This window comes from Meleagris gallopavo, chromosome 5 (assembly GCF_000146605.3).
Source record: "Meleagris gallopavo isolate NT-WF06-2002-E0010 breed Aviagen turkey brand Nicholas breeding stock chromosome 5, Turkey_5.1, whole genome shotgun sequence".
NCBI classification, from domain to species: Eukaryota; Metazoa; Chordata; class Aves; order Galliformes; family Phasianidae; genus Meleagris; species Meleagris gallopavo.
In genome coordinates, this window is record NC_015015.2 from 1,254,227 (window position 1) to 1,266,383 (window position 12,157).

Consider the following 12,157-nt stretch of genomic DNA (forward strand, 5'->3'; position numbering starts at 1 on the left):
TCTTAGATTGTTGGAAGCAGTTGGATTTATTCAAGCTATTCAATTTAGCCAGCTCATCTGTCTGGGTTTTTTCCAAAATCAAAATGAAGGATAAGTAGACTTCTAGATTGAACCTCAGGAGGATCTCATTCCTATTTTTTTTTTTTCCAGAAGCAGGCTAGCAAAGTTAAATTTCATTCCCAAAGCTGGCTAGTGTAAATACTTCTGCACTTCCCAACATATTCTTGTGGATCACCAACATTAATTCACTTGTTACTATATAAACTTTATTTAAATTCATCAGGAAATTAGAACTTTACTAGCTAAAAGCTATGAGTCTTTACCTTTAAGATGTTGGCTGGAGGGTCCTGAGCAGAAGCAACAAACAAGTCATGTCCACAGACAACTCCCTCTGCGAGAAAATATTTCAACAGCAGACTGGAGTAAACGCCATATTTATCTTCCTCTGTGGAAACAAGAATGTTTGTAAACAAAAAATTCCAACCAAACAACCAAAACAAACCAGAAGCAAAATAAAAACACCTGCCTGTATTTTCATGATATTACAAAAAGCCTTTGTAATGTAGATTTGAGATAATAAGTACAGTATGAATAGAAAGTTTTAAAACTAACATTTGATAATGGCGTATTCCTAATCCTTCAGGAGAAATAGATCTTACTCACATGGCTGACTCTATGAAATGGATGACATGCAGCAAGAGTGCTATTTTCATAACAAGTTCTCCCACTGTTTCAACCAAGCTGTCTGAAATCATGGTTCAGTTGGAAGGGCTTATGTTCATCTCTTAAAACCATGGTAGCATTTGCATTCTTGATGTTTAAAGTGTTAATAAACTTGTTTAGAAGATTAATTTTTTATACACGCTAAAGCTTAAGGTTACTTCTTATTTCACAAAATGCAATACTGAAAAAACAGACAAAACCCAGCAAATCTGTATAATGCGAGTCTTCAAAAGAAAATTTTCAACTAACTATTCACAGGCAATGTCATTTTTAAAAGCTATCCACAGCAGAACCATGAACACATTCAAAAGACATATGAGCTTATTGTTTATGAGGTGAGACAATAGCTGTGAACACGTTGTGAATACTACCCTGATGAAATCAACATACAAAATCCCACTGATTTGAGGAAGGCAAACATTTCCTTCTGTACCTCTTTGTTGCAAGTTAACTATCAGAAATGATCAGTACTAGAATGTCTTAATGAGCTTACTACAATTAAAATTGTATCATCACTCAAAACTATGGGAGAAATGAATGAGTAAATAACTTCTGAAATTTGAACTCTCTTGATTTTTCTCTATTCTTAGGAAATATAAACAGTGGTAATATTAACAGCCTGCACAAAATATTCCTGAGTGTATTATAGCCTAATTGCCCAGTAAAATTAAAATGCCAATTAGATGGATAGACTTTTCTTTATGCAGAACCAACAGTACTCTTATTCCATTCTTTGCGTGACATGGAAACAATTTCCTCCCTATTACAAATCATATATGAAAATATTAAAAGAAAAAGAATTAGAATCAAAACCAAAGGCTGAAGATGAGAAAGCTGTCACTCAGATTCAACTTGTTAAAAATAAACAAGCAAGTAAATGACATTTAATATGTACTGGAATGGTATGATCTGGAATTCAGCAGTCAAAAAAAAAAAACCAAACCAAACAACAACAACAACAAAAAAAACAACAAATGAAGTGAGATGGGGGAAAAGGAAGAAAGAGCATAGAAGCACAAAAGCAATAGGAAAACTTAAGAAGCAAATCACTGAAAAATAGTGTTTCACTGCTGAACTTTAAACCATATTTAATGGAGAATAAGCCAATATTACATTTAATTCAAGCATATTATGGTTTGGATGTGAGTGTGCAACTATACAATGAATCTTTCTGGTTCCCTTTTTTAATATTAATTATTCCTTAGACTAAGTAAAAACATACTTAGTGCTATACCAAACATAAGACAAGAAGTCCATAAACTTGGGTAAATCTAAGAAATCACATTGCTGATGATGTAACTTGACTAACAGGGAATAAGGCTGGAGTAGTGAAGAATCATTTTTTCTTAAAATTTCATTTGAAATGCTGAAAAGTTGAACCCTAAGAATGAAGTGACAGGGAACAGGAGATAAACCTTTTCACTGACTTATCCTTTTAATTTATTCTGTTGAGCGATAGATTTATTTGTAATGTAACAGGACTAAATAAGGTTTTACACTGGCACACCCTTCCAAATCATGTTTTGCAAATCAATGAGGAATTTTCAATTTATCAAATGAAAAACATTTCCATTTGGTGTGAGAGAACATCACTTGAGCATTAGCTTTTCCTTTTGTCGTCCTACTGTGTTTTTCATTACAGTAAACTTAAGAGGAAAAGCAGGAAAATAAACTATTGGGGAGTGATCTAAATATAAAAAACACCTTATGGTCTGCTACAGTACTCAAAGGATTAAATGTGTCTCAGAAAGCCTTTACAAACAGTGTATCTTGAATTGTTAAAGTCAATGCATCTGTAAGAATCCCTCAGTTCTTCAATTTGTCACATAGAGGATGGCTTTTTATTGATTCATTTCTAGGTCACTAAACTTTTGTGGTATTCAAAAGATCTAAAGTGCACCCATATGGGGCTTTTCTGATAGCATCCATTGTGCCCTGGCTTCAATAGTTATGTTACTATTCAAAACCATAGGGGTACAGCTTTCTTTTTATAAATAAACAAACAAATCAGTTAGCACAGGTATTTCAGAAGCTCGCTGCTTATTTTGCTGATAATTTTGGTGAAATATTTACAAGTGTTTTTCTTTGCTGATAACTTTCGGACTTACTATTTGATGGCTAGGATACATTCTCAACAGTTACATTTAGTCTTCCAAAACTACACTAAAAGGACCATCTCCATTCTATACATGTAGGAACCAACACTTAAGTGTGTTTCAGTCAGCCGAGAAACTTAAGAAAAGCCCCAATCTTTATTCTTAGCCTCCTTACTAAAGAGCTGTCCCACCAGCAGCCTTCATTGTGAAGTTCACTTTCTAGCTAATAAGGAGCATAGACAAATGAGACTCGTGCAGCTGCAGTCTCTTTTCTGGGCCCAGTCACCACAAGTCACACAACAGTCCATAGCCTCCTCTGATTCTTTTTGAACAAAGAGTATTCTGCAGCTAAGTAGCAGGTGAGTAACTAGTGAAGCGTGAAACTATACAAGGGAAAGAGATTATTTACCTACAAGTTATGCGTATTGTCTACAGGACAAAACCTCTTCTGATCTCGCAGATAAGAACACAAAATAGTTTATTGTGACCATTATGTAGTGGCCTTTCTCCACAACAACTTGCTTTCATGGCCAAAACAGACGTCAAGAAAAAGCAGTACTGTCAGTACCAGCAGTGTGAGTTCCAGCATATAGCCATGTTGAAAATAAAGAAGAAAAAACAATTCCTATTTATGGATCTTCTCACTCCTACGCTGTACAGGTTATAGCTTTAGAGACATTCTCAACATCTTTGTGCATGGACTGCCTTGTACTACTCAGAGGCATCAATGGGTTGTGTAATTAGATAAAAAATTTTAAGGCATGGAGCTTGCCAGAGCACAGAAAACAAAGAGAGAAGGTATGAGAGAGAAAATGGAACTAAAATCTCACGTAATGATGGAAATTTTATGTCTATATATGAGGCGTTACTAACAAAAAAGTCTCCAGCCCTAAGCAATCCTCCTGCATCGGAAGTATTCCTGTTCCAAGGATGGGATTGAGGAGAAGCACCAAAACTTGGAAAGGAACAAAAGAGCCAGGAACAAAATTGACCGTAAGACAACACAGACATATAAATTCCGCTTTTAACAACTACTAAATGTCTGCATATTGAATGGCATGAAGGTCTTTGAAAAACTCCAGAGATCATTTGTACCTTAATTACTTAAGACGATGTGAGCTAAAAGAGTAAAAAAATTAAGGCTGCAGCATCGTAATGTACAGATAGCTTTTTTTTTTTTTTAATCTGCTGCACAAAGGCAGACAGGTTGCCCTGGAGCTGCCAGAAGCCTGTCATAGCCTATCAGTATTAATCATTTTTCTCCAGATAGCTGTACGGTACGGTACTGTGACCTAAGGTGTGTCTTTGTGAAGTGATGAAACATTTCTCCAAATTGCTGCAGGTTACAAGATGCGATTATTTTAATCACCCAAAATTCCATTTAAAAGATACTTTACTGATGTCCACATTTACGAAGCTTGAGGGGATATGCTCTGTGTCACTTGCATTTAATTAGCACATGCCAAAAGTGAGTTGTCAAACATCCAAGTCATGATATTTGGCATTTGGCCATACTTCAGAAAGGTAAATTCTGATAACTTGTATTTTGTATAATTATATTTAAAAAATCACTGTTTTGTACCTCTCTGGAGATTATCTTTTTCAATTTTTAAAAGATGATAAGTTCAGTTACACTGACAAGTGAGGAGGGCTCTTACCAGTGAGGCTGAATAGCACCTCTAACAAAAATAAGAGTAGCTAATTAAAGTAGCTGAAACTGCTTCAAGGCCTAGACTGAACAGGTACAGACCTGCTTTTAACTAAACAACGTTAACTTTTTATAACTGACTTCAGCTACCAACAAAAACCCTCCCACTGATAATCTTTAAAACATTTAGCCATCGATGACCTTGTCAAGGCTACAGCATCTTAAAGGTATGTAGGAAGGGGTCTTGCAGAGTACCCAGGGCAGACCGCAGTCCTTCACTATACAGTTAGTTTGTTGTACAAACAAGGCTTATGTTTATAAAAAGAAAATAACTTTGTTCAGAGTATGTTACTTCCTAAGGGTAACATACAAGAGGTCTCAGTACCTCAGGCAGTGGGAGGAAAGCAGTGTGCTTCCTGAGCAGCGGTACTATTTCTTTTGGTATGAAAGGGGAGGCTTCTGGAAAGCAAATCCGGAGCACTTAAAGGCAAGACAGCAAACAAGTGGTTGCACAGTCATATGAAACAACTTGCTGGTGTTCAAATTTCATTTCCCTCAGGAGTTGGAATGGCTGTTTTACCACTTTTTATAAACCCATGTACAGTAACACCTCTTGAAATTGAAGTATTAGTTAAAAAAACCCACAACAACTCACTATATCGCTATATAAAACAAATAAACAGGAAGTTTCTGGTTCCTCCACAATCTTGAATAAGACAACCATGTACTCTCTAATTTTCTTATAAATAAAAGACTGTCAAAAGAACATACTGTAGAATTAAGTCCAAGTGGAAATCATGATGCTCGTTATTATGATTTAAATTTAAGAAAATTGAGCACTTAATTCAAACAATATTTTAGTCTTATCAAGTAACCTGTGCCATTACTATGTCTCCAGAATACAACAGATAAAATAAATATTTTAATATCCTGAATCTACTATTATTTGGTTAAATTAACCAAGATAATGTGTCAAATAACGAAGATGAGCATTTAATTTGCAAAGGAAGCTAAACTAAAAGTAATGCAATTTTTTCTCGCCTTAGAGAATGTTGAAGGGAAGGAGAAGAATTTAACCTTTTAATAACACTCTGAGTGCAATGCATAAGGATCTTCCTAGGAGGTTTATCACTGACAGCTTCAATCCTGTATAATATTAAGCTTGCCTAGACTAATCTCATGACAGATTTTTTTTGTATATTGACAGGATATTCTAACAATGCAGTTACAATTCTACCTGCACCATCTTAAAAAATTAGTCTATAAGTTTTTAGACTAATGAGTCATGAATAAATATAGTTCTCCCTTCAAGGCTTTCGGTATATAATTATATGTTTCAAAATAATATATGGAAAGTTTTATTTGGGAAAAAAAAATAGTTTTCAAAGCTTAAAGAGAAGTTCTCCTTCGTGTTTCTTTAAGTTTACTAGCAGATCACAAATACACAGCAATGCACTCAGAGGGAAAAAAATCCAGGTAAGAATCCTATCATTTTCAAATCACCGTGTCTCATCATCTTTTTCATTAGAACAAAAAACCTTATTCTCTTTGCATTCATTTCATTTGGAGCCATTTAGACGAGATCAAATGGATACCTAGCCCGTGCTCAAGAGTAGCCAAAGGCAGATATAGAAGAAGAGGTAATAACTGAACAAGCAAATGTCATGCTTCAACCAGGCGCTTATTCAGCCTCCCACTGTGGTTCAAGGACTTCCTAAGCTGAACTTGGTATCCGTGCACTTAGTCAGCTTTCTCTTCTACGCAGTTGCTTAACTTCCCACTGAGACCATGATTTTTTTAATGTTCACAACACACAATGGTGAGGTATTTCACCTTTTAATTGCATATTGTGTGAAGAACCATCACCTTATTTTGTTTGATGTTATAGCCAATAGGTCCATTTGATACCACTCAGTTCTTCTAGCAGCAGGAACAGTAAATATTCTAATGGGAAAAGAAAACAAAATGTTCCATAATTTGTGATTTCAGAAGTATATGACGGGTTCTCACTTCTTCCTCCTCCTTTTATTGATAGCAAGACTGCAGTTCTTCTCAAACCGTGTAAGAAAAGTGAGATATACACTGACAGCAGTAAGACATAAGACTTCAGTCACTGCTCCTGAGTTCAGAGAAATGTGGATAACATTTCATGAGAAAAATAAACTCAACTGGTATTCTCTGTGCCAAGAAAGGCCGAATACTCTCTCTTCTGCCAGGCTGGATGGGGCTGTGTGCAACCTGCTCTAGTGGGCAGTGTCCCTCCCTATAGCAGGGGGGTTGGAACTAGATGATCTTAAAGATCCCTTCCAACCCAAACTATTCTATGATGCTAGCTCTGACTTTGCAATCCTTCTCTCCCCTTTGTGCTGGCTCAGGTACTCATCTCATACATTAGCCAACTCAGATCACTAAGCCAAGAAAAGAGTCTCTGCTTTTCTGCAGCTGCGTTGGTTTTTTTCCACCTTAGAGAGCTGAATCAGCTCAGCAAGCACTGAAAAGCAGTAGTTCTAACCCAGGGAACAACGAGATGCCATGGCCAAGAATAAGGAGAGGAATTTGGACAACTTCTTTTGGCAACAGTGAACTGCTTACCAATTCAGTGTTCTCAAAAAATTTAAATGGCTGCCACTAAACAGATGGTGGCCTACAAGAAATTAGGTAATGAAAAAATGATTTTTTTCTGGCAGGCAACTGTTCAAATTACTTAGATCTGTACCACAGTATACAGAAATTTATAGGGTTTTATTTAAAGATTGAGATTTTCTAAGATACGCTACAATAGTAACCTGTCTTTAAACAGCCTCCAATGATAGATAAAATGTGGAACTAAGAATTAAAATTAATGTAACAGGCCATAATTAGAGAAATTAACTTGATCACTAGCAAAATGAAAATGCTGTTCAGCTTCTAGTGGAGGGTCACATAAGCCTTACACAGTTAACTTCTCATGAAAAGCAAATTAAATATAAATCTCCACATATGATGAAGAGCATAATTTCTATGTAGGTTATGTGCTTCTAGAAGCAAGACCCAGTCAACCATTATTTTTCCCCCTCGACCTTTAACCAAATCTTCTATGTTTGCCGTCAAGTCGTAGAGCAGAAGTCCAACGTTGCAAAAAAATGATGTTTCAGAATAAATGGCATCAGGTCACTAACTTTACATAGTTCTGGCTGTTACGCTTTAGTTGAGGAACCTCTGAAGTGTTTCTTGGCTCTACATTCCTATATGTACCCTGAGGGTATGAAGACAGGATATATGCGTACAACTGTCCTTTTATCCTTTGATACACCTTGACCTAAACAGAAAGGAAATCTGGGCAACTCAGCTACAATGGAGACGTGCAACAGTTTTGACGTAGTCTGCAAAGGGAAATTTCTTGAAACCCATTTAATCATCTCAGTTTGTCTTATTCAGTTTCTGACAGAAAGCAGGCTCCCACTAGCTTTCTCTTAGCCAATTCTGGCAACCAAATGATTAAAAGATTCTGTATTTCCCATTTTCCTTAACAAGCCAATTTCAAAAGAAAATCCACTTGTTATGATAAGGAGTCTGAATCATTTAGAAAACCTTGGATTTTTCAAACATGTCCTAGGAAGTTCAGAAATTTTCAAACCATGCTGCTTTTGAACAGAATCTCCTGTGGAAACTCAGACCTGTCTGAAAGCAGGGTTTTGATCCATCTCCAGTCATTCTTGACATAGAGAAAAGTCCACTCTGAAGGCTACCCAAGACAAAACACCTATTCTTAAATTCTCAGCTTAATAAACATTAAAAAGACAGGTTATTTAACATATGGAAATGAGCAAAACGGATCAAATATGGCTTTATGTATTCATATATTCTATACTAACCAATAAGAAGAAGGGTTCCAACAGCTAAGCCTCCACCTGGAAAGAAAACAAAATGAAGAATAAAGTAAGACTACATTTTAATACTATGTTAGAGAACAATTAAGTTTTCTTAGTTTATAAGTCAAAGAAAGGTGATAACGGGGAATTTAAAAATATAAAAGTGAACAACATTTTAATTACCTTTGCAATACTTCCTACAATTCTCTATTATGAAATAATTATACATTACATGTAATTATATATTACACATTACAATTACTTTCACAATATACTGTATTATCATCATCGTTGTAAAAAGATCCCGCAGAGCTCTGCACAACCATACTCAAGTACCACAATAATGATTTATGCTCTCAGCCAGTGGATTTTTCCTTGGATGACTCAAGTAACAAAATACTTTCCAAATGAAACCCGTGTTAATCACTAGCAGGCGATATCGCTTTGCACCACGAATGCAGAGAGGCCTACTGAGATGCTCACAACTTCCCACTGGAGTCACCAGGCAAAATCCTGGCTCCAGTAGTTTTTATCATGCTACTGCCAGCAGACAGAGCAATAAGGCAGGGAGGGTTCCATCCAGTAAGCTTCATTAACATTGTAACACAAACCTGAGAAGAACACCATTAACGTCTCCTTTAGATCGCCTTGGGCACAGCAACCACTCCGTGAATGCGGATGATTGAAATGTTTGTTTCAAAATAGATTTTGACCAATTTACGATGGAAACTACTTTTTTTTTTCTCGTTGCTTAGATAGTTGCAATCAATGCTCTTGTTCCAATCACGGATGACAGAGTGAATAGTAAATAGAAATGAATACATCCAATGTGTTTTGATACAAGGTTTCTTATCCATCTCAACAGAAAAGGAAGGTAATCTATGAACTCTTGCTCTGACTGATTTATCTGCTCCTCAAAGAGAACACAGGTACAATTAAGTAACAGTGGTTTAAATGGTTGTCCCAAGAGGGAATTTTAATAGAGAAGGGGAAAGATGAGCTCGTATTTTGCTTTATCTGACGAGTAAATAATTTTACATTTTGAATTCCAAGAGAGAATATAGTGAAATAACTTGAAAGCAGGTTACAAATATTTTATTGAAGAAGCACTGGGATGGTCATACATAAGCAGTCAACCACAGTGCTTTGTTTGAAGGAAACTTCAGTATGTCTTCTTAATTACTTCCTGCTCTGAAAGCAAGCTGGGAGCAAACTGAATCACATCAGCAGACCACCCGACTCTTGCGATGCAAGAAGTCAATTCTGGACTCTGAAGATGGACTCTGCTGAACAAAGTAATTCAGTCTATCAATTCAAGCGCTCATTAAACTTCACATGAAATTGATTCCAGTAGGGATTGGATGAATTTCTTCACCTTTAGCTCTGCTGGCAGCACCTCTGAAGTGATCTATAGCCAGGAAAAAGAGTAAAGCAAATTTCTCTCCCCTAGGCCAAACAGTTGCCAAAGAACTAACTACCGCAGCCTTTGTTTTGATTGAGAGACAATAGATTCTGCATTCATCACTGATTTACGGGAACTAATTTCTCACTCCTTAATGCCACTGAGTGACTACACTTCTACGGATTCTCTAGTAAGAGCCATCAGATGACTTAGAATGCAGTACAATTATACAGAATATCATATCAGAAGGATTTTCAAACGATATACATCCTTTGCCATTTTCACTCTATACCTACCAAGTCCAAAATTAAGTTACACAAGAATGTCAACAGCTTGGATGAAAGAATATTTGAACGTTTCTAAAGGACTCTTACTTGAAAAATATCTGACAAGAAGCAAGCTACCATAATCAATAAATGAGAAAGAGTTGTACAGCTGCAGCAAGTTAGATGCTGTTTACAGAACTACACAACTAAAGGGAAGTCTCCATGATGTTCAAGGCCAGGTTAGAGATTAGGTCTTTTCATTGTACTCTTTGAGTAGTAATACATTGCATTAGAGCAATCTAGCTATTATGCATTAATAGCATAACAATAGCTGCTGCATACTGTAAAAAGTCAAGAGAGAGAGATCTTACTAAATCACAGCTCGACATAGAAAAGATCAAAATAGCCGTAAGCAAAGTTATTACCTCGTGGCAATAATGACTTAAAATCCTGGATATCTAAAGCTCCCCTGTAGCCATCACAGAAGTAGCGTTCCTGCTGTTTTTAAATAGTTTGTACAAGAGAGAACATTTGTCAGACAATACGCCAACACAAAGTTCTAGCAAGTTGTCTTTGCAGCTCATCACTTGTGGTGTCTCCTACAAGCCAGAGCAATAACACAAGTGCATACACCCTGGATGCTAAAGGCAAACTCGGGGCAGAAGACGGGCTGTATGTGGTATGAGACAGCAAAGAGTTTAGAGAAGTTTATTTTATCTGAAGGAATGTAAAACTATTGCAGTTACTGTGGTTACATATTTGTATTTTAATGAGCAATAATAGTAAATCAGGCAAAAAAACACTGCAGGAAAAAGTAACAAGAACACTGAAATACTGAGAACAGTTACAATCTTCAAGTTCCCTAGGAAAACTGCTGCGAACTTGCAATTCTTTCTATTGCTTATTTTTATTTTCTTTGCCAGTTCCTCAGTCAGTACTACATGCAGACAGGGAAGCAATTGCAATAACTGTCGCACTGCTACCTACAGCAATGGGATTTAAGGCCTCAAGGACAGAAACACAACAGATGTCGCAACTTGAGAAGTGCCCCCATTGTTTTCAGAAAGTATCTGTGACCTTTTTAAAAGCACCTTGAAACAGAGCATTTAATACCAGACAGGACCAGACAGGTGATGTTTAAGTTCCACAGTGCTAACAGTGCTGCATCTAGCTTGCAGAGTCTGGACATGAAAGGATATGAAAGAAATGCAGAAACTTAAGAGAGCCTGGCGAAGGGCCGCTGTGATGGGCACACGACCTCAGAGTCTTCATGACCCAGAATTCAGTGACTTAAGGCAGAGTTAGGGAAAACCATGGGGATATAGAGTTTTCTGGTCTTCAGAGATGCCACGTGCTAAAACCATTTAAAAATTATTTTAAAAAATTTCCATTCCTAGGGTTGAAGAACGTCCTTGGTGTTCAAATTTAAAACCTGTTAGGTCGGGAAATTAGTGAATATTTACAAGAGAATGAAGAGGCATTTTAGAAGGGACGCTGGGTTTGCTGGAAAAAGTCTCCCCAGCGTCCACAAGAAAGCACTCACTGTGTTAGAAAGTGCCCTGAGACTTTGGGGCCTGTTATTGGAGGGAAATGTACATACTTCTTACCCATGATATGCAACAGCTATTTATGACATGAAATAGGAACAACTGAAATACACAGTGCAAATCTTAGAATCATAGAATGGCTGGGGTTGGAAGAGACCTCAAGGATCATTTAGTTCCACTGTCCCTGATGCAGGGAGGGCTGCCAGGTGCTTGCTCAGGCTGCCCAAGGGCCTTGAACTCCTTTGGGGATGGGGCTTGCACAGCTTCTCTGGGCAGCCTGTGCCAGCACGGTTATGTGATTGAAGGGTTCCACACACACTGAATGTATAGGGCTGCTGAATCAAGGCCTGAACCTCTGATTGATCACCTGAGGCAAGCAATGAGTCAGTCAGGGGAGCACAGGTGAAGGCAAATCACCTGTGCTGCAGGAAGGGGTGGAGCCTGGCTGCACCTCTCCTAGAGCCATTTAAGAGCTGACTGCCATGGGGAAGGATCTCTCTGGAGATCCACTCCATCAGAGTTCATCTTGTGAGCCCAGGACAGGGTGAGTGACTTTCTCATTATTCCAATAGAAATTATATTAGCCAAGCTCCTGGATACATATATATATATATATATATATCT

The 12,157-nt window shown here is 37.2% G+C and overlaps 1 protein-coding gene across 1 annotated transcript in view; it reads right to left on the minus strand.

The window, feature by feature from the left end:
- Positions 1–8,644, minus strand: part of ELP4 (elongator acetyltransferase complex subunit 4) — a 122,624-nt gene extending 113,980 nt beyond the window's left edge. The window contains exons 1-3 of the mRNA XM_031553355.1: positions 8,581–8,644; positions 8,322–8,357; positions 324–445 (exon numbers count right to left, since the gene is read on the minus strand). Of these exons, the coding sequence (XP_031409215.1) occupies positions 324–445; positions 8,322–8,357; positions 8,581–8,644 (222 nt within the window). The remainder of the gene's footprint in view (positions 1–323; positions 446–8,321; positions 8,358–8,580) is intronic.
- Between the last annotated feature and the right edge of the window lie 3,513 nt (positions 8,645–12,157).